At 45.7% G+C, this 23,966-nt stretch overlaps 1 protein-coding gene across 4 annotated transcripts in view; it reads left to right on the top strand.

The window, feature by feature from the left end:
* The first annotated feature begins 2,229 nt into the window (after positions 1-2,229).
* Positions 2,230-23,966, top strand: part of GEMIN2 (gem nuclear organelle associated protein 2) — a 210,191-nt gene continuing 188,454 nt past the window's right edge. For all 4 annotated transcript variants that reach the window (XM_040410958.1, XM_040410957.1, XM_040410955.1 and 1 more), the window contains exon 1: positions 2,230-2,386. In XM_040410958.1, coding sequence (XP_040266892.1) covers positions 2,265-2,386 — 122 coding nt within the window. In that variant the 5' untranslated portion in view covers positions 2,230-2,264. The remainder of the gene's footprint in view (positions 2,387-23,966) is intronic.

Raw genomic sequence — 23,966 nt, 5'->3', positions numbered from 1 at the left:
AATCAAAATTTTGGTATCGTGACAACCCTAGTCTGCTACTGCCCATCCTGCTGTGCTCCAAATTAAGATATCATATTGATATTTATTGGGCATTGGGGGCACAGGGGCAGCATAGTGCTATCAGCGTTCATATTGAAATGTATTTTAATATTCAATGTCTGTTTCTCTTTAGAGGGTGTACAGTAAAAACTGAATACTGAGTAGACCTAAGGGATTAAAAAGTAGGGGTATAAGGATTGATTCACATATATCCGCTCTGTAGCGTGTTCTGTCTATTATATTTGGCATCATCTATAACACATGCAGCTTCATTGCCGCGTCTGTTGTGCAAAATGCCACAAGGGGGCCCACTGAGGCTTTATCGCCCAAGGTCCAAGTGAACCTGGAGCCGGCCTGCCACCAATGAAAATGTTGAAAAGGGCTTGTGAGGGAGGGATTGGTTAGGTCTCACTGCCCCACCAATGGAAATAAACATGACAGCCCTAGGGGGAGGGGGGTTGTTGGCATCCATTTTCAGCTAGTATCTGAGGGAGTGAGCCCAGTGCTCCCACTGATTCTGCATTATGGCGAGCTGAGTCATATTTAAATAATAAATGTAATCGTTATATAGTGGTATATATTTTAATATGCACCTTGTGTTTTGTTATGCGCATGAATCAGTCAGCGCCAAGCAGCACCCTGCTAAGCCCCACCCCAACCGGTCCCTGGGAAAATTGTCTTGCATGAAACTGGTCATTGGTGCAAAAAAGGTTGAGGACCACTGCCATATAAGATACCCCATGCCCCCGGCTTTCAGCCCCTCCAGCATACAGTCCCATGTAAATACATAACTCCCTCTGCCTTCAGATACCTCCAGCATACAGTCCCATTTAAGATACATCATTCCACTGCCTTCAGCCCCTCCAGAATACAGTCAGTCCCATGTAAATACATCACACCCCCTCCAGCATACAGTCCCATGTAAATACATCACTCCCCCTGCCTTCACCCCATCCAGCATACAGTCCCAAATACATCAGTCCCCCTGCCTTCAGCATTTCCAGCATACAGTCTCATGTAAATTCATCACTCCCCCTGCCTTCAGACCCTCTAGCATACAGTCCCAAATTCATCACTCCCCCTGCCTTCACCCCATCCAGCATACAGTCCCATGTCAAATACATCACTCCCCTGCCTTCAGACCCTCTAGCATACAGTCCCATGTCAAATACATCACTCCCCTGCCTTCAGACCCTCTAGCATACAGTCCCATGTCAAATACATCACTCCCCTGCCTTCAGACCCTCTAGCATACAGTCCCATGTCAAATACATCACTCCCCTGCCTTCAGACCCTCTAGCATACAGTCCCATGTCAAATACATCACTCCCCTGCCTTCAGACCCTCTAGCATACAGTCCTATGTAAAATTCATCACTCCCCCTGCCTTCACCCCATCCAGCATACAGTCCCAAATACATCACTCCCCTGCCTTTAGCCCATCCAGCATACAGTCCCAAATACATCACTCCCTCTGCCTTCACCCCATCCAGCATACAGTCCCAAATACATCAGTCCCCCTGCCTTCAGCATTTCCAGCATACAGTCTCATGTAAATTCATCACTCCCCCTGCCTTCACCCCATCCAGCATACAGTCCCAAATACATCAGTCCCCCTGCCTTCAGCATTTCCAGCATACAGTCTCATGTAAATTCATCACTCCCCCTGCCTTCAGACCCTCTAGCATACAGTCCCAAATTCATCACTCCCCCTGCCTTCACCCCCTCCAGCATACAGTCCCATGTCAAATACATCACTCCCTCTGCCTTCAGCCCCTCTAGCATACAGTCCCATGTCAAATACATCACTCCCTCTGCCTTCAGCCCCTCTAGCATACAGTCCCATGTCAAATACATCACTCCCTCTGCCTTCAGACCCTCTAGCATACAGTCCCATGTCAAATACATCACTCCCCTGCCTTCAGACCCTCTAGCATACAGTCCCATGTTAATAATATCACTCCCCTCTCTAACATATATTCTCCAGTACAAAGATCACTCATACTCCATTAAGCCCCTGCAAAAATGCCCCCAAGTAAAAAATAACAATGATTGTTCTCATTCACGCAGCGACCTGCAGCACCCGCTCCTCTCTCCAACAATGCGCTCTGTCGAGTCTCCTGCAAATCCTGAGGCCCCGCCCCATGGACGAGGAGACTCCGCCTCTTCCTATGACATCATATCTGCCAGGTGCAACTCCGTTCTAGTAGTCACTGCCGCGCAAGCATGGACTCTGGGCCTGAGGAGCTGATGCCACGGCTCCTTCCAGTAGGGAAGTGCGACCTGATGGAGGATTTCGATCCTGCAGTTCCCCCTCGCACACCGCAGGAATATCTGAGGCGGGTCCAGTAAGTAATAACGTCACGCATTACTGCTCCTACCTCTATGTGGAGTGTAGATTGGGGTTTGGAGTAGCGCTATTTTTTATATGGTAATGTGTGCTTTGCAAACTTTGTCAGCCGTCATTCAGAAGCAGTCTCTAGATTAGGTGTTGATTGGTATGCAGGGGGACAGGGGAAACTGCTGCTGGAAGGGGCCCAGGAGGAGGACAAATGGATTATTCAGGGTGCACTGGTCTTCTTCTCTGCATGCCTGCAGTGCACAGCTAGAGGACATGACATAGTGGTTTAGGTTTATCAACACTGGTGTAAGTGAAAACTGGGTTAGTTGCCCATGGCAACCAATCGGATTGCACCTTTCATTCTTCAGAGTTTATTTGGAAAATGAAAGATGGAATCTGGTTGCTATGGGCAACTAAGCCAGTTTTACTTTAAACCAGTTGGATAAATCTCCCCCAGTGTGCGTCGCAGGCAGCGCACTACTGTATAACCTGACCCTGTGTAATGTCAGCGTAATGCCTAGACATTGTGCTGTGGAAAGAGCAGAGGCGCCTGCAGGAGACGAAAAGTCGTTTTTATTTGGTCCAAAGTCTGCATTTTCGGCTAGTTTCACACTAAGGGTGTACTTTCACACTAGCGTTATTCTTTTCCGGCATTGAGTTCCGTCCTATGGGCTTAATACCGGAAAAGAACTGATCAGTTTTGTGCTAATGCATTCTGAATGGAGAGCAATCCGTTCAGGATGTCTTCAGTTCAGGCCTCCTGCACACGAACATGTGCTTCCTGTTGCCGTATTGCGGACCGCATTTGTGGATCCGCAATACACGGGCGCCATTCCGCATCACGGATGCGGATCTATTCACTTCAATGGGTCTGCAAATCCGGAGATGCGGAACAGAACCCTACGGAAGCACTACAGAGTACTTCCGTGGGGTTTCATCCCGTACTTCCGTTCCGCAAAAGTTAGGACGTGTTCTATCTTTTTGTGGAACTGCAGGATCGCGGACCCATTAAAGTAAAAGGGTCCATGATCTGCTGCGGCTGCCCCATGGATGGTGTTCGTGCATTGCGTCCTGCATATTGCTGGCTGCAACACGACCACGGGGCGCACACGTTCGTGTGCAGGAGGCCCCAGTCTTTTAGACTTTTCAGAACGGAGATAATACCGCAGCATGCTGCTGTTTTATCTCGTCCAAAATTCTGGAACACTTGCTGGAATGCCAGATCCGGCATTTTTTCCCATTGACATGCATTAATGCCGGATCCAGCCCAGAGTGTTCTGGCAAAATGGATCCGGCAAAAAAATGCTGGATTCATTTTTCCGGATGACACCGGAGAGATGGATCCGGCATTTCAATGCATTTGTCAGACTCCTCAGGATCCTGATCCGTCTGACAAATGCCACCAGTTGGCATGCGTTTTGATGGAGATTATCTCAGACAATGGGGGAATATTGCTAGGATATGCCCTCATTGTTTGATAGCCGTGACATATGCACCTATATCGAGAACGGACCCCCCGGAGTGGTGGAGGGTGCATGCGCAGCCGCCCTCCATTAATTTCTATTGGGGAAGGGGGGTGAAAATATGGGAGTGGTCATGCGTGGTGCTTTCCCATTCACTTCTATGGGTAGAGCGCTTGGTGGTGGCCAGACTGGACTCCTCCAGCTACCACTTTGTGTGGCTCTTCTTAGGATATAGGTGTGGGACCCACAACCAGAGGTCGCACTAAATTTATTTAATTTTTGTTCCAGAAGTGTAAAAATACTTCTCTTACCATTTTTGAGGAGTATTTTTAGCCAAGGAGAAGTACGAAAGTTGAAGTAATTTTGAAATACATATACTGCACTTGTTCACATCTGCGTTGAAGGCAGCGTTTGGAGAATCTGTCACAGATTTTGTTAAAAAGACCAGCCAAAAAAATCATTACATGCAGGGCTTTTTTTGTCTGGTAAAAAGACAGGATCCCAAACAGAAACTGAACAGTCATTGGAGTCTGTTCAGCTGTGTTACTGTCAGTTAGGCTGGGGTCACATCATGTTTCTGTCATGTGTTTAACATGCGTGAAAAAACATATAGTTTAACGGACGCCTCAGACAGATGCCATGCTGTGACGTCCATCACCATAGTGTTCCATTTTACATAACGTTTTTTAAAAATGTGCTGATTTAGATAGCATGAATATTGCACAGGTGTGCCTCAGATATGCCACACCTGTGAGTTGGGATGGATTATCTAGGCAAAGGAGAAGTACTCACTAACACAGATTTAGGCCTCTTTCACACTACCGGTTTTTTTTTTTCGTCTTGTGGCCCGTTTTTTGCGTTTGGTATATATATTTGTGAACAATATTTTATAGTAATGGGTCTTTTGTGCAAGTAGAAAATGTTTCAGATCTTTAAAGTTCAGCTCATGCAAAATGGGAGCAAAACTAGAAATGTTGCGTTTTATATATTTATATTTTTGTGACGTGGAACCAGGTACATACTGGGGTCTTGGTTCAACATTTAATTGGTGACATTAATACCCAATATTCTTCTTTCCAATGTGAATTTTTCTGGATTTCCTACATCTAGTCTTCAATGAAATTTTTTTTTTCTAGTGGGGATACCTACTATGCGTAACAGCGGGGGCCGCGATGGTCTCGAATGTGGCCCCACCCTAAGACGCTCCTCTTCAAACAGATTGGGACAGAATATTTTGGCACCTAGGAATAATGGCACTTTCCCGTGCCTCCATTGTATTCAATGTTCGCATATTATATAGGGATCAGAGTTTTATCATCCACATACAGGTAAACCCTTTAACCTGTTGGGGACACATGACGTACTGGTACGTCATGATGCCCTGGTACTTAAGGACGCGGTGATCGGAACAGAGTGCCTGCTGAAATGCCGAGTGGGGTCCTGCAAACCGCAGGTTAATTCAGACCTGCGGTTTTCTGCGTTTCCGGGTTATTCGAGTCTCTGGTGACCCGATAACCCGGAATAGGATGGCGATCGGTGGTGTGATAATACACAGGATCGCTTCCTATTTGCTGCACGGGCGGGCGGGGGTTAACTCCCCCCAGCTCTCCTCTACTCCTCCATTCTGCGTCCGGGAGCGAGGAGAGAGAGAAGCCTGCGTTGGATCTCCTGACCCAGCACCCAGCTTTTTGACCCTCCACAGTGCCAAATGGCACTAAAAGGTACTTTAGGGACAGGTTAGGGAAAGGTTAGGTTAGGCAGGGATATTCAGGGAAAGTTTTAGGGGGAAAAAAAAACAAAAGTTTGACTGTTGCATCACGCTGACTGTGGCCAGCACTCTAAGGCTGGGTTCACACTTGAGCGTTTTACAGCGCGTTCAAACGCGCTGTAAAACGCTCAACACATGAAAACCAATGCTTCCCTATGGCCCTGGTTCTCACTTGGGCGTTTTACAGCGCGTTTTACAGCGCTGAAAAACGCCCTACGCTCAAACAAGTTCTTGAGCTTCTTTGGGGCGTTTTGACGCGCGTTTGTGGCCATAGGACACTGCAGTCAATCACACAAACGCGCGTCAAACGCGCGTTTACTATTGCATAAAAACGTGCGTTAAACGCGCATATAAAATGCGCTCAAGTGTGAACCCAGCCTAAGCGTCTGGCAACTGTTAGCGAATCTCCCACCCCACCGCTGATCAGCTTCGGACGGCAAGTTTAGTGTGTGTGTGTGTGTGTGTGTGTTTTTTTTTTTTTTTTTTTTTTCTGTTCGGTTTATGGCAAAGTCCGCAAACACCCGTGCCCCCACAGACACACGCACACTAAATAAAGTTTTCCACACACGCGCACTCACACTCCCCTATGGCCCGCTAGATGTTCTCGGCCGAGGAGGTATACACCCAGCTTTCCTCCGACTCCGAGAGCCCCAGTAAGGAAGAGGATGACCCCACTTTCCTCTTGTCATCCGCGTCCTCCTTTTCATCTAGCGATGATGATGAGCCCCCAAGGCGGCGGAGCAAGGGGATCGCCATGCCAGCCACCCTGTGGCCCACACTAGTACGAGCAGCTTTGGGGCTCGTACTAGTTTTCCGGCCCACCAGATAAGTCCACCTGAGCCCCCTACCGGTGAACTTGTCTGGTGTACCCCACAGGATTTTGAGCCTGTGATTCCTGATTTTGTTGGCCAACCTGGAATCCAGATTCCCACAGTGGGCTTCACTGAATATTACTATTTGTCTTTTTTTCAGTGACCACTTTGTGAATCTGATGGTGGTGCAAACAAACTTGTACGCCCAATAGTTCATTGCTCAACACCCGGGCTCCTTTTTGGCTAGGGCCGGTGGCTGGACTCCGGTCAGTGCAGCCAAGATGAGGATGTTTTGGGGCCTCGTGCTGCACATGGGTTTAGTAAAAAAAAATACACAGTCAGGCTGTACTGGAGTGGGGATGTCCTCTACCAGGCCCCACTTTACAGTACGGCCATGACACGCTTCTGTTTTTAAAGCCATTCGGAAATGCCTGCATTGTGCAGATAATGCAGCATGTCGTCCCCCCCCCCCCCCCCAAAGTGATGCTGCCTATTACCGTCTGTACAAAATCAGGTCGGCCATCGATCACTTTGGGGTAGGGTTGAACGATATACCGCGATATAAAAAAATGGCGATATCTCAGTTTCCGAATAATCGCGGTATTTAATGACTTCATAGGAGTGGTCGCATGTGTGCTGACCACTTCTAAAATGTCTGATTCCTGCCACCTGCTTACGTTCCCTAGTCACTGGCCTCTGCCTCCTGCATTACTACTAGCACGTGGAGGGCTGAACCTGGCTGCAGGGACGAGCAGTTTTTCTTTTTTTTTTCTTCTTTTTTTTATTTTTCTTCACTTTTTATATAAACCTGTCATATACTGCCGCACAAGTCTTGTGCTTCGCAGCAGCTGCCGCCTTTCACCTTGCTATGCTCCTCCTCCCCCTCTCGTCTTGCTCTGCTCCTCCGCCTCTGGTCAGTGCCGTAGTTTGAGTGACATATGACTAGAACTCGGTGGGATCTAACCAATAGACTTTTCTCTGACCCATGGGGCAGCCAACATATAACGCAGTAAGTGATATTGCTGCCATCTGCTGCAACTTTACCAAGACTTTGTAAAAACATTAATATGTGTCACCTAGGGCTGCACGATAAATCAAAAAAATAATCGAATCGCGATAATCAGCAAATGCGATTTGGCCGACCCAAAAATGCCGCGATTATATATGAAGGGGCCCCGCGCACATAACTGGCTTTGTGTGTAAAGTATTTTACTAGTGTGTGAAACAATCTCTCTCCTATTGATAACAGGTCCAGCCTCTGTACTCACTGTCACTAGGAATGCACGGCAGCGAGCGGCCCGGCCGGCGCGTGACTGACATCACTTAGTAACGCTCCTGCTTCCTGAAGTGGGAGGAGCGTTACTAAGTGATGTCAGTCACGCGCCGGCCAGCTCGCTGCCGCTCGCTGTAGTGCATTCATAGTGACAGTGAGTACAGAGGCTGGACCTGTTATCAATAGGAGAGAGATTGTTTCACACACTAGTAAAATACTTTTCACACAAAGCCAGTTATGTGCGCAGTTTGGGACACATAGGGCCATGAGGGGGACCAGCATAAGATGCTATATGTCTTATGCTGCCCCCCCTCATGGCCCTATATATAATAGCACAGATCCACCCCACAACACGGCGTCCTCCACAGATCCACCCCACAACACGGCGTCCTCCACAGATCCACCCCACAACACGGCGTCCTCCACAGATCCACCCCACAACACGGCGTCCTCCACAGATCCACCCCACAACACGGCGTCCTCCACAGATCCACCCCACAACACGGCGTCCTCCACAGATCCACCCCACAACACGGCGTCATACCCAGCCGCGTCAGCGGCTCATATGGGAAAATCCAAGCAAATAGACCTCTAGCACAATTCCCTTAAAATATTGCATCGCATATCGTTATCGCAATTTTTAGGGCCCTAATCGCAATCGCACAAAATTCCCATATCGTGCAGCCCTAGTGTCACCTACTCATGTGTCTGCACTGTCCATTGGGGTGATTTATAGGGGTAGGAGAACTTCATATTTGAAGTCAGCTTCCTCATGTACTGCTATTTTGGGGGTGGAGTGACATCACCACAGAATGACACCCCCCACCCCCAATACCAGTTGTCAGTTCTAGCCCATGTGGAGCCCTGTCTTCTTTAAAATCTCCCAAAGAAGACTTCCTCCATGAATTATCCTAATAGGATTTCAGCCCAGTTAAATTGATCGTAAGAGACGTCCCTACACTACCACACACCGCCCCATACAGTGTAACGTCTTCTTGTGGCCCACTGCCCCATACAGTGTAACGTCTTCTTGTGGCTCCAAGTGCTAAATGGGTATTTATCGCGATAAATTTCTTATCGTTATCGTGGGAATATTTTTATCGCCCAACCCTACTTTGGGGCAAAATTTTTGGAGGCCTATGTACCTGGAAGGGAGGTCGCGGTTGACGAGTCTCTCATTGCTTTCAAGGGGAGACTGATTTTCTGCCAGTATGTTCCCTCTAAGCAGGCGAGGTATGGCGTGAAGCTGTACAAACTTTGTGAGAGTACCTTGGGGCTTCACTTATAAGTTTCGTGTGTACGAGGGGCGAGATTCCCGTATTCAACCCCCAGAATGTCCCACCACTGTTAGCGGGAAACTTGTGTGGGATCTTATGCACCCACTGCTAGATAAGGGTTACCACCTGTACGTGGATAACTTTTATACTAGTATCCCCCTGTTCCAGTCCCTCGCCGCCAGATCCACGTGCGCTTGTGGGACCGGCCTCCCTACCTACCCTTTCCAGGTACCTATCCCCAGGGGTGAGACCGGTGCCCTTACCAGTGGAAACCTGTTGCTGGTCAGATATAAGGACAAGAGGGATGTCCTTGTACTGTCAACAATTCACGGTAACGGCATCACCCCTGTCCTTGTGCGAGGTACCGCTGCAACGGTCCTCAAGCCCGATTGTATCGTCGACTACAATCGGTATATGGGAGGAGTTCATCTCTCTGATAAAGTCCTCAAGCCATATAACGCCATGCGCAAAACACGGGCATGGTACAAAAAAGTTGCGGTCTACTTGGTACAGGTTGCCTTGTACAACTCTTTTGTGCTGTCCCACAGCGCTGGCAACACAGGGACATTCCTTCAGTTCTCTGAGGCAGTCCTCAAGGACCTGATCTTTTCTGACCGGGAAAGAGCAGGCCGGAGTACCTCGGGAACTGGAGGCGCCCAGATAGTCCCTGGCCAACACTTTCCAGGTGTGGTCCCCCATACTGGAAAGAGGGGACTGACCCAAAAAAGTGCAGTGTGTCACAGGAGGGGGATACGGTAGGACACCACCAATCAGTGACACGTGCCCCGATCATCCGTGTCTCTGCATTATTGGTTGCTTCAGGGAGTACTACACTTCCATGGAGTACTAAATTTATAATCCTTTTGCCCAATTTTAATTCCATTTAGCCACTGTCAACCGAAAAAAAATGTGTGGTTCTAAGACTTGAGACACAAACATATTTTTTTTTTTTTTTTTTAAAAATCATATTTTGTAAAACTAAAATAAATAAAAAAGTTGACCTATTAGTTATCGCTGCGTCCAAAATAATCTGCTCTATAAAAATACCCCATGACCTAACCCCTCAGATGAACACGGTCAAAAAATAAAACCTGTGCCAAAACTGCATTTTTCTTTTTTTTTATTTCTTTTTTTTTTGCAAATTTTCAATTTTAATCTATTTTTTCCAGTAACAAAGCAAGGGTTAACCAGGGTAAGCCAAACAAAACTTTATATTTATTACCCTGATTCTGCAATTTACAGAAACACCCCATATGTGGTCATAAACTGCTGTATGACCAAACGGCAGGGTGCAGAAGGAAAGGAACGCCATATGGTTTCTGGAATGCAGATTTTGATGGCCTTTTTTTTATTTTATTTTTTGACACCATGTCCCATTTGAAGAACCCCTGATGCACCCCTGGAGTAGAAACTCCATAAAAGTGACCCATCTAAGAAACTACACCCCTCAAGGTATTCAAAACTGATTTTACAAACTTTATTAACCCTTTAGGTGTTCCTCAACAGTTTATGGCAAATGGAGAGGAAATTTCAGAATTTCTATTTTTGGTAACCTTGCCTCACAAAAATGTAATATAGAGCGACTAAAAATAGTCCCAACAAAACTGCCACCTTATCCCATAGTTTCCAAAATGGGGTCACTTTTATGGAGTTTCTACTCTAGGGGTGCATCAGGGGGGCTTCAAATGGGACATACAGTAAATAAACCAGTCCAGCAAAATCTGCCTTCTAAAAACCACACAGCGCTCCCTGACGTCAGAAAGCCAGAGCGCCGTAATCTTACGATGCGCGAGTGTCGTCATAGTGTTCCTTGCCTGTGCTGGCATCCGCCTCAGGGAAGGAACTGCGCATGCGCTAGCTTGCGCATCGCAAGATTACGGCGCTCTGGCTTTCTGACGTCGGGGAACAAGGAGGAGATTCTGAGGATGCGGGGCGGTGCTGGGCTCCTTCACGCTGGACTCGTCTCAGGGACAGGACTCATCTCAGGTTAACTTGCATATGTATGAAATCGTATTTTTTTTTTTTTTACACAATAAAAGCACACAGAGCTATGAGGACTGGGTATTGCGCATGTGGTATCGGCCATCTAGCAACCCATGTCTTCAGCTCTATACACAAAATCCCTTTAAGGACAGAGTATGCAAACATAAATCGATTCACACTGAAAATCTCCTGTTGCCCATACCCTATCATTTTCATGCTTCTAAACATTGTATTTCTCTATTGAGGTACCAAATAATTGAGCAGGTTAAATTGCCCAGAAGGGGAGGAGACCTCAAGAAGTTGCTTTTGAAAAGAGAAGCATATTGGATCCATACCCTGGGCACCTTGCATCCATGGTGCCTGAATAGAGATTTTGAGATTGGTTATATCAACGATTGACTAAATTATATTAAAATTAGGGGTGGGCGGTATAGGCGATATGCAATATAAATTTGTGCCATGATATGGATTTTGTGCATATCGCCTATGTCGCCGGAGTGCGATATGACCACGGAGCGGCAGTTCCGATCGGAGTCCCAGCAGTGTAATGCTGGGGCTCCGATCGGTTACCATGGCAGCCAGGATGCTACTGAAGTCCTGGCTGCCATGGTATGTCAGTGAGCAGCATTATACTCACGAGCGCTGTGGCCGCCGGGTGCTCCTTCTCATAGGTCTGTGTGGCGCATTGCTAATGCTAGAAGCATTAGCAATGCGCTGCACAGACCGAAGAAGGAGCGGCCACGGCACACGTGAGTATAATGCTGCTCACTGACATACCATGGCAGCCAGGACTTCAGTAGCATCCTGGCTGCCATGGTAACCGATCGGAGCCCCAGCATTACACTGCTGGGACTCCGATTGGAACTGCTGCTGCCACCAATGATGTGGGGATTAAGCTGTGGATTAATCCCCACAAAGTGAGAGGGCTGGAGCAGGGAACAGGTACCCCGGGGACGCATGGCCTCCCTTACTTGTTCCTCTGGAGTAAGCCCTGCATGCAGGCTTCCCCAGGCGCACGCAATTTCCCACATAAGGAAAACTCGTGGGGGATCCGGCATATGAATTCAACAGGCGAGATTCTCCTTGGGCAAGAGAATCTCGTGAGCATGTGGCGCTTAGTGGCGCGGCATTCCAGTTAAAAGGGAGTGAGGAAATTTCAGTTTCTACCCTCGCTCAATGCTTGCAAACATGCTTGCCCTGGGAGACGCGGACGCTGCAAAAAAGCCTGTGGAGCCCTCAGCCCGGTAAATCTCCACCCATGGGAGAGAGATCTTTTTCTTAACCCCTTAAGGACTTGGGGCGTACCGGTATGCCCTGTTTCCCGAGTCCTTAAGGACCCAGGGCGTACCGGTACGTCCTAAATTTAAATCGTGATTGCGGCGTGGTGGGGGTTAATCCGAACAGGATGTCCGCTGAAATCATTCAGCGGGCATCCTGTCACAACGCCCGGGGGGTGTCATGTGACCCCCCCCACATCGGCGATCGCAGCAAACCGCAGGTCAATTCAGACCTGCGGTTTGCTGCGTTTCTGGTCCATTCGGGTCTCTGGTGACCCGATGAAACGGAAAAAGACTGATCGGATCACAGTCCATGCATTTGGGAGAGGCGGTGCTGGCCGTGGTGCTGAATGCTGCTGTCCAGGGTGCTGATTGGTGCAAGGAGAGACGCGCGAGACTTCAGACTTCAGACTTCAGACTTCAGACTTCAGACTTCAGACTTCAGACTTCAGACTTCAGACTTCAGACTTCAGACTTCAGACTTCAGACTTCAGACTTCAGACTTCAGACTTCAGACTTCAGACTTCAGACTTCAGACTTCAGACTTCAGACTTCAGACTTCAGACTTCAGACTTCAGACTTCAGACTTCAGACTTCAGACTTCAGACTTCAGACTTCAGACTTCAGACTTCAGACTTCAGACTTCAGACTTCAGACTTCAGACTTCAGACTTCAGACTTCAGACTTCAGACTTCAGACTTCAGACTTCAGACTTCAGACTTCAGACTTCAGACTTCAGACTTCAGACTTCAGACTTCAGACTTCATCACCCTCCAGGTAGGTTAGGGTCAGTGAGGGAGAGGCACCGTTAGGCAGGGATAGAAGGGAAAAGTTAGTTAGGGGGAAAAAAAAACAACTTTTATCTAGATTTACAAATTTACTGTTTTCCAGCTTTGAGAACCTAGGAGCCCCACAACACCACTTTATTTATTTTTTTGCGTGCGCTGACTGGCCGGCACTCTTAGCGTCCGGCCACTGTTAGCGCATCGCCCGCCCACCCCACCGCTGATCAACGTTGTACCGCTGATCAGCAAGTTTGAACTTTTTTTTTTTTTTTACTTTTTAGTACGCGAACACCCGTGCCCCCACACACTAGGGACCCTGTGGCCCACCCTAGTACGGGCCGCCCTGGGGCTCGTACTGGTTTCCCGGCCCACCAAATAAGCCCACTGGAGCCCCCTGCCGGTGAACTTAGCTGGTGTCCCCGTTAGGCAGGGATAGAAGGCAAAAGTTAGTTAGGAAAAAAAAAGCACTTTTATTCTAAACTTTTTTTGTTTCAGCTTTCAGACCCTGAGCCCGAGATTCCGGATTTTGTTGGCAATCCAGGAATCCAGATTCCCACCGTGGGGTTTACTGAAATGGACTTTTTTTTTTTTTTTTTTTTTTCAGTGACCCATTTGTGAATCTGATGGTGGAGCAAACAAACCTGTACGCCCAACAGTTCGTTGCTGAGCACCCGGGCTCCTTTTTGGCTAGACCCGGTGGCTGGACGCCGGTCAGTGCAGCTGAGATGAGGACATTTTGGGGCCTCGTGCTGCACATGGGTCTAGTGCAAAAACCCAGTGTCGGGCAATACTGGAGTGGGGATGTCCTCTACCAGACCCCACTCTACAGTATGGCCATGACACGTCCCCGGTTTGATGCCATCCGGAAATGTCTGCATTATTCAGATAATGCAGCATGTCGTCGTCCCCTGAGGTGATCCTGCCCATGACCGTCTGTATAAGATACGGCCGGTCATCGATCACTTTGGTGCCAAATTTGCGCAGGCCTATGTACCTGGAAGGGAGGTCGCGGTTGATGAGTCTCTCGTTGCGTTCAAGAGGATACTCAGTTTCCGCCAATACATTCCCACTAAGCGGGCGAGGTATGGCATGAAAATGTACAAAATTTGTGAGTTCCTCAGGGTACACTTACAAATTTCGTGTGTACGAGGGGCGAGATTCCCGTATTGAACCCCCAGAATGTCACCCCCCCCCCCCCGCCCCACTCTGGGTGTTAGCGGGAAACCCGTGTGGGACCTTATGTACCCACTGCTAGATGAGGGTTACCACTTGTACGTGGATAACTTTTATACTAGCATTCCCTTGTTCAGGTCCCTTGCCGCCAGATCCACGTTCGCTTGTGGGACCGTGCGGGAAAAATCAACGCGGCCTCCCTACGTGCCCTCTCCAGGTACCTATCCCCAGGGGTGAGACCCGTGCCCTTACCAGTGGAAACCTGTTGCTGGTCAGGTATAAGGACAAGAGGGATGTCCTTATACTGTCCACAATCCACGGTAACAGAATCACCCCTGTCCCTGTGCGAGGTACCGCGGCAATGGTCCACAAGCCCGATTGTATCGTCGACTACAATCGGTATATGGGAGGAGTTGATCTCTCTGATCAAGTCCTCAAGCCATATAATGCCATGTGCAAAACCCGGGCATGGTACAAAAAAGTTGCGGTCTACTTGGTGCAGGTTGCCATGTACAACTCTCTTGTACTATCCCGAAGCGCTGGCAGCACAGGGAAATTCCTCCAATTCTATGAGGCAGTCCTCAAGGACCTGACCTTGTCGGACCGGGAAAGAGCAGGCTGGAGTACCTCGGGAACTGGAGGCGCCCGGATCGTCCCTGGCTAACATTTTCCAGGTGTGGTCCCCCTTACTGGAAAGAAGGACGAAACCCCAAAAAAGTGCAGAGTGACACTTGCCCCGATCATCCAGGCCTCTGCGTTATCGATTGCTTCAGGGAGTATCACACTTCCATGGAGTACAAAATTTTTATAATCCCGAACAGTCCCCTAGAGAACATAAAAAACTATGGCTCTCAGACTGTGGAGACACTGAAACAATTGCATGCATCCTCAAACTGCGGCCCTCCAGATGTTGTACAACTAACTCCCAGCATGCCCAGACAACCTACAGCCATCAGCAGGGCATGGTGGGAATTGTAGTTTTACAACATCTGGAGGGCCTCACTTTGAGGACGCCTGCTTAGTGTCTCCAAAGTCTGAGAGCCATACATATTGGGCATCGCCGCGTCCGTGAAAATCTTCTCTATAAAAATAACATTTAACCCAACCCCCCGGATGAACAGTGTTAAAAAAAAAAAAAAAAAGCCATTTTTTGTCACCTAACATCACAAAAAGTGTAATAGCGTGCGATCAAAATGTCATATGCACCCCCAATTAGTGCCAATAAAACCGCCATCTCATCCCGCAAAAAATGAGCCCCTACATTAGTCGCCCAAAAAAAAAAAAAAAAAACTGTAGCTCCCAGGCTATGGAGATACTAAAATAATTATTTTGGGTTCCTAAAATGATAATATAGTGTAAAATCTAAATACATTTTAAAATGTAGACATATTAAGTATCGCCACGTCTATAAGAATCTGCCCCATAAAAATAACATTTGACCAAACCCCTCGGATGAACAGCGTTAAAAATATTAAATAAAAACTGTGCCAAAACTTTTTTTTTTTTTGGGCAAAATTTCCATTTGAATCCTTTATTTTCCCGGTAATAAAGTAAGGGTTAACAGCCAAACAGAACTAAATATTTATTGCCCAGATTCTGTCGTTTTCAGAAACACCCCATATGTGGTCGTAAATGGCTATATAGCCACACGGCAGGGCATAGAACGAAGGGAACGCCGTATGGTTTCTGGAAGGCAGATTTTGATGGACTGGTTTTTTTACACAATGTCCCATTAGAAGCCCCCCTGATGTAGCCTAGACTAGAAACTCCAAAAAAGTGACCCCATCTAAGAAACTACACCCTCAAGGTATTCAAAAGTTGCTGTACAAATTTTGTTAACCCTTTAGGTGTTCCACAAAACTAAATGGCGAATGTAGAAACAATTTTAGAATTTTCATTTTTTTTGTTACCTTGCCTCAAAAAAGTGTAATATAGATCAACCAAAATCATATTTGCCCTAAAATAGTCCCAAAACAACAACCACCTTATCCCGTAGTTTCCTAGATGGGGTCACTTTTATGGAGTTTCTACTCTAGGGGTGCATCAGGGGGGCTTGAAAGGGTACATGGTGTAAATAAACCAGTCCAGCAAAATCTGCCTTCCAAAAACCATATGGCGTTCCGCTTCTATGTCCTGCCGTTTAGCCAGATAGTAGTTTACGACCACATATGGGGTGTTTCTGCACATTACAGAATCAGGGCAACCCATATTGAGTTTTGTTTGGCTGTTAACCCGTTTTTTTTCAAGTAATAAAGTAAGGGTTAAAATGGAAAACTTTCCAAAAAATAGAAATTTCAAAATTGTTTCTCCATCTGCCATTAACTCTTGTGGAACACCTAAAGGGTTAACAAAGTTTGTAAACCCAGTTTTGAATAACTTGAGGGGTGTACTTTCTTAGATGGAGTCACTTTTTTGAAATTTCTATTCTAGGGGTGCAACGGGGGGCTTGAATTGGGACATGGTATAAACAAAACCAGTCCTGCAAAATCTGCCTTTCAAAACATATATGGTGTACCCCTCCTTTATGTCCTCCTGTTTGGCCAAACAGTAGTTTAGGACCACATATGGGGTGTTTTTGCAAACTACAGAATCGGGGCAACCCATATTGAGTTTTGTTTGGCAGTTAACCCTTGCTTTGTCCCTGGAAAAAATTGATTATATTGGAAAATTTTCCCAAAAATCAAAATTCTTAAATTGTATGTCCATTTGCCATGAAGTCTTGTGGAAGACCTAAAGGGTTAACAAAGTTTGTATAATCAGTTTTGAATACCTTGAGGGGTGTAGTTTCTAAAATCGGGTCATTTTTGGGTGGTTTCTATTACGTAAGCCTCTCAAAGTAACTTCAGACCTGAACTGGTCCATAAAAAGTGAGATTTTGAAAATTTCAGAAAAATTTCAAAATTTGCTTCTAAACTTCTAAGCTATGTAACATCCCCAAAAAATAGAATATCATTCCCAAAATGATACAAACATGAAGTAGACATATGGGGAATGTAAAGTCATCACAATTTTTGGGGGTATTACTATGTATTACAGAAGTAGAGAAACTGAAACTTTTAAATTTGCTAATTTTTCCCAATTTTTGGTAAATTTGGTATTTTTTTTCATTCAAAAAAATTTACTTTTTTGACCCAATTTTAGCAGTGTCATGAAGTACAATAAGTGACGAAAAAACAATCTCAGAATGGCCTGGGTAAGTCAGTGCTCCAGACAAAAAAAAATATGAAGGAGCCATTGGCTCCTAACCTGAAAAATTTAGGAGCCAAATGAAATTTTTAGTCGCCAAATTTAAAATATATATAATATAGCTGGGTTGCTTAGGAGCATATAAGCCATCTAAGGCCTCATGCACACGAACGTGTATATTCTTTCCATGTCCATTCCGCTTGTTTTTTTTTTTTTTTTTTTTGCGGGCCGTATACGGAACCATTCATTTCAATGGGTCCGCAAAATAAACGTAAGTTACTCCGTGTGCATTCTGTTTCCGTATGTCCGTACTTCTGTTCCGCAAAAAAAAAATGGAACATGTCCTATTATTGTCCGCATTACGGACAAGGATAGGACTGTTCTATTAGGGGCCAGCTGTTCCGTTCCGCAAAATACAGAATGCACACGGACGTCATCCGTATTTTATGCAGAACCATTTTTTGCAGACCGCAAAATGCATACGGTCGTGTGCAAGAGGCCTAAGTCTGAGAGGACACAATAACCCCTTTAAGCAGTGCATGTTGATGAAGTCAGCTGATACATGCCCAATGAGGCAGGTCTGTGAACAGTACCGTACCATGAGCTTTTAATTTACTTTTTTTACTAGGCCATCAGCACCTGCAATGACTGAAAATAATCTAACACAGCAATCTAACTCCTGTTATAGGTGCCAGAAAAAAAAAAAAAAGTGTCAAGGCTGTCAATAATTAGTGCATGGACAGCTTAAACCAGGAACACACTAGAAATCAGACAGCAACTGTACATATGTCATTTAGTGCTGATTTGGAAAAATATTAAAAGGAGTTGACAGGGGAGGCAAAATTTTTAGTACAGTGCTCAGGGTGGTTTAAAAAGAATCAATACTCACCACCACTGATCCCCTGCCACTCCTATTTCAATGCTTAATGGATCTCCACTGGTCTCGGCAGCTCAGTCAATCACTGGCCGAGAAAAGTATAGCGCCATAGCTAGTGATTGGCTGAGCAGGCGTCTCCTGGCATTTCCTGCTTGTGGAGACTGGACCATTAAGTAGAGACCAGTGACCAGTGGGAACCCAAGGTCTGCTGGGAGCTTGACGGGATTTGCGATGCAGGAGTGCTGAATTCACAAGTCTGTGAGATCCCGGCCCGGAGTCCTGCTGAGTGCAGGAGCGCATGGCGTCATTGGTTGCTATGACGCCGTGCGCTTCCTGCTGCCGCCGCAGTACAGTAATACACTGGTATGATCTATACCAGTGTATCACTGTACTGCGGCGGCAGCAGGAAGCGCATGGCGTCATAGCAACCAATGACGCCGTGCGCTCCTGCACTCAGCAGGACTCCGGGCCGGGATCTCACAGACTTGTGAATTCAGAAGCAGACTGCTGGAAGCGGAAGCACAAGATGCGGGAACCCAAGCCACGCCCACCCTCTATGCCGAGTAGTGTGAGCGAGCGGATCTTCATCCAGCAGACGGCTGCAGCGTATCTCTGCTGGATGAAAGCCTTTTTTTCTTAGAGGCAGAGCAGCGGAGGGTTTAGGCGCAAATGGCGACGAGACTACAAAGTCTTGTCGCCATTTTGCAATTCCAAGTCGCTTTGGCGACCATTTTGGTCGCCATCTGGAGCCCTGTAAGTAAAAGCATTTTAAAGTTATCAGCGCTTAGTGACACTGGTCAGATTTGCAAAAAATGGCTAAGTCCTTATAGGGAACCTGTCACTGGGATTTTGTGTATAGAGCTGAGGACATGAGTTGCTAGATGGCCGCTAGCACATCCACAATACCCAGTCCCCATAGCTCTGTGTGCTTTTATTGTGTAAAAAAACCCGATTTGATACATATGCAAATTAACCTGAGATGAGTCCTGTACGTCAGATGAGTCAGGGACAGGACTCATCTCGGGTTAATTTGCATATGTATCAAATCGATTTTTTTTTTTACACAATAAAAGCACACAGAGCTATGGGGACTGGGTATTGCGGATGTGCTAGCGGCCATCTAGCAACCCATGTCCTCAGCTCTATACACAAAATCCCGGTGACAGGTTCCCTTTAGGGTGAAATAGGGCTGAGTCCTTAAGGGGTTAAATACTGTTTTCGGTTCCCTTCTCCTATCAGTGTTAAGGGGGCCTTTATCTTGGTGTCTCTTTGAAGGGTGTTGATAGTATGTCTCTTTACAAAATCCACACCTGGTGCAGGTGTTGGTCTCTATCTCTCCCTGGCCCTATAAAAAGTTTTTCCCCTCACCCATGACGGCACCCCATGCGACCAGGGACCTCCCATCCGGGACAGGAAACCTGAGAAGATAAAAGGTTCACACCCCCACCAAGCACCAGTTCAGGTTTCCTGTCCTCCGGATAGGAAGTCCCTGGGAAGCTCACGTTGGTTCTCACCTACAGCCGGGGGGAGGCCCAGGTTCTTATCCGGTGGGTGGCCTCCCCCAGGTGGCGTCATGCTCTCCGGGGCTGCTGCCTACAGTCTGGGCTTCTTCCCCCACATTCCGGTGCTGGCCTGAGGGAGCCGCTGTGGCCGTGTTCGGGCGGCTTCCCTCCTTGCTCCCGGGTTGCCCGTCTTCCTGTCGGCGTCGGAAGGGGCGTCTGCGCATGCGTGCGCCCCGACGCGGGGGGGGCAGGGCTTGACCCGGAAGTCGGGTTGAGCGCCGATGTGTGCCCTGGCGCGTCTTTTAAAATATAAATGGGGCAGAGGGGGAGAACCCAGCCGGCTGATGTGGCACACAGTGTGGTGCTGAAGAGGCTCTTTGTGGCAGCAAGATGTCAGAGCCGGCAGACGGACGCGCCGAACCCCTGGAACCCTCAAGGCCCGCGAGTCCGGTACCAGTCCTGAGGAGTGGGGGCTAAAAAAGGTGGTGAGATATATCCTTTTTTTATTAATGGGGTGTTATCTGCTTGATTTGTGTAGGTGGCAAAGCCCCCCAAAAAAGCGGCCTCAAAGACAAAGCAAAAGGAGTGTGCAGGATGTAAGGTCCCCCTAGCTTCCTCCTACTCTAAGCCGTTATGCTCCCCATGTATTGATAAATTGGTGGCGGAGGAGTCACGGAGCCTTTCCAGGAATATGCGATCTTTAATAAGATCTGAAGTGAAAGCCTCCCTAAAATCCTTAACTACGAATCGCCTGCGGTCTCCGGGAAGATCTCCGGATATGAGAGATTCGGATTTAGACCATTCTGACGTGGAGGAAAGAGAAGCAGGCCAGTTACTCTCTGATGATACTAATTCGTCAGCAGAAGAGGAAATAGGGGGATCCCTTTTTTCGCCTGAAGATACCCAAAACCTCCTTAAAGTGGTCAGAGCGACGATGCAGTTAGAAGAGGTGAAACAGGCTAAGTCGACAGCAGACGTTGCCTTTCAGGGGTTAGGTCCCAGAAAGCAGAGAGTTTTTTCCATTCATGAGAATGTGCAGGCATTAATTAAAAAGGTAAAAAAGAGATAGGGGACGGCTCACCTCTGGTTTATGATGGCAAGGTGCACCAGACAGATGTTGTACCCAATCACCAAAAAACAATAGTAGTAAAAATGGAATGGGCACTCTTATACCTAGTACACTATGTAGGCAATGCGACTCAAGCAATATAATATATAAATTTATTGATGGCGATAAATATATGCAGGTATATATCAATATACAGTTGATCATGAAAACCTAATAACTTAACCCTCTAAATAAAATGATAAAAACTCACATAAAATTAATAGATAAAATAAGCATAGATCTATCCACTGTTATGGCTAATGGAAGGCCAGAGGTCCAGTCCTGCGTTAATAGGAGGGACACAATATAGTCCGTTACCTACAACAGTGGCTAACAGCAAATATACCTCCAGGGAAAATCTGTGAGTGAATGAACAATCAAATAAATCAATAAATGATATGTGAAAAATCGGCAATGCGTGATATAACACAGTGACTAAAAGTGGCAAGATATATTGAATCAACAATATGGTGTAAATAAATAAAATTGTGAATATATAAATAAATATCTCTGGAGAGTAAATCCAATTGCTGTCCCCCACTGGTAGTATTGTTCCAAAAAAGTGTCTCTATTTAATGAAAAACGTGTGGCCTGGCTCGCTGCTTAACCCCTTAAGGACTCAGCCCTATTTCACCTTAAGGACTTGGCCATTTTTTGCAAATCTGACCAGTGTCACTTTAAGTACTGATAACTTTAAAACGCTTTGACTTATCCAGGCCGTTCTGAGATTGTTTTTTCGTCACATATTGTACTTCATGACACTGCTAAAATTGGGTCAAAAAAGTTAATTTTTTTGCATAAAAAAATACCATATTTACCAAAAAATTTGAAAAATTTGCAAATTTCAAAGTTTCAGTTTCTCTACTTCTGTAATACATAGTAATACCCCCAAAAATTTTGATGACTTTACATTCCCCATATGTCTACTTCATGTTTGTAGCATTTTGGGATTGATATTTTATTTTTTGGGGATGTTATAAGGCTTAGAATTTAGAAGCAAATCTTGAAATTTTTCAGAAATTTACAAAAACCAAATTTTTAGGGACCACTACAGGTCTGAAGTCACTTTGCGAGGCTTACATAATAGAAACCGCCCAAAAATGACCCCATTCTATAAACTACACTCCTCAAGGTATTCAAAACTGATTTTACAAGCTTTGTTAACCCTTTAGGTATTGCACAAGAGTTATTGGCAAATGGGGATGAAATTTGAGAATTTCATTTTTTTGCCTAATTTTCCATTTTAACCCATTTTTTCCACTAACAAAGCAAGGGTTAACAGCCAAACAAGACTGTATCTTTATTGCCCTGACTCTGCCGTTTACAGAAACACCCCATATGTGGCCGTAAACTACTGTATGGCCACACAGCGGGGCGTAGAGTGAAAGGTGCGCCGTATGGTTTTTGGAAGCCAGATTTTGCTGGACTGTTTTTTTGACACCATGTCCCATTTGAAGCCCCCCTGATGCACCCCTAGAGTAGAAACTCCATAAAAGTGACCCCATCTAAGAAACTACACCCCTCAAGGTATTCAATACTGATTTTACAAACTTTGTTAACCCTTTAGGTGTTGCACAAGATTTAATGGAAAATAGAGATACAATTTCAAAATTTCACTTTTTTGGCAGATTTTCCATTTTAATATTTTTTTTCCAGTAACAAAGCAAGGGTTAACAGCCAAACAAAACTCAGTATTTATTGCCCTGATTCTGTAGTTTACAGAAACACCCCATATGTGGTCGTAAACCGCTGTACGGGCACGCGGCAGGGCGCAGAAGGAAAGGAACGCCATACGGTTTTTGGAAGGCAGGTTTTGCTGGACTGTTTTTTTTGACACCATGTCCCATTTGAAGCCCCCCCTGATGCACCCCTAGAGTAGAAACTCCAAAAAAGTGACCCCATTTTAGAAAGTACGGAATAAGGTGGCAGCTTTGTTGGTACTAGTTTAGGGTACATATGATTTTTGGTTGCTCTATATTACACTTTTTGTGCGGCAAGGTAACAAGAAATAGCTTTTTTGGCACTTTTTTTTTTTTTTTTGTTATTTACAACATTCATCTGACAGGTTAGATCATGTGGTAATTTTATAGAGCAGGTTGTCACGGACGCGGCGATACCTAATATGTATACCTTTTTTTTTATTTATGTAAGTTTTATACAATAACTTCATTTTTAAAACCAAAAAAAGTTTTAGTGTCTCCATAGTCTAAGAGCCATAGTTTTTTCAGTTTTTGGGCGATTATCTTGAGTAGGGTCTCATTTTTTGCGGGATGAGATGACGGTTTAATTGGCACTATTTTGGGGTGCATATGACTTTTTGATCGCTTGTTATTACACTTTTTGTGACGTAAGATGACAAAAAATGGCTTTTTTTTACACCGTTTTTATTTTTTATTTTTTACGGTGGTCACCTGAGGGGTTAGATCATGTGATATTCTTATAGAGCCGGTCGATACGGACGCGGCGATACCTAATATGTATACTTTATTTTTATTTATGTAAGTTTTACACAATGATTTCATTTTTGAAACCAAAAAAATCATGTTTTAGTGTTTCTTTAGTCTGAGAGCCATAGTTTTTTCAGTTTTTGGGCGATTATCTTGGGTAAGGTATGATTTTTGCGGGATGAGATGACGGTTTTATTGGTACTATTTTGGCGTACATGTGACTTTTTTGATCACTTTTATTACCTTTTTTGGGAAGTAAGGTGGGCAAAATTTCAATTTTCTCATAGTTTTTATTTTTTTATTTTTATGGTGTTCACCGTGCGGGGAAAGTAACATGACCGTTTTATAGATCAGGTCGTTACGGACGCAGCGATACCTAATATGTGTAGTGTATTTTTATTTTTTTAATTTTTATTCAGTGATGAATGTGTTTTTTTTTATTATCTTTTTTAACTTTTTTTTAACTTTTTTTGACCCAGACCCACTTGGTTCTGGAAGATCCAGTGGGTCTGATGTCTGTATAATACAGTACAGTACAATATATATTGTTCTGTACTGTATTTTACTTACACTGAACAGATCTATGCTTTCAGCATAGATCTGTTCAGCACCATGGACAGCAGGACGCCTGAGCGGGCGTCCTGTTGCCATGGGAA

This window comes from Bufo bufo, chromosome 11 (genome assembly GCF_905171765.1).
Source record: "Bufo bufo chromosome 11, aBufBuf1.1, whole genome shotgun sequence".
Classification (NCBI taxonomy): domain Eukaryota; kingdom Metazoa; phylum Chordata; class Amphibia; order Anura; family Bufonidae; genus Bufo; species Bufo bufo.
This window is presented reverse-complemented; position numbering and strand designations above follow the sequence as displayed.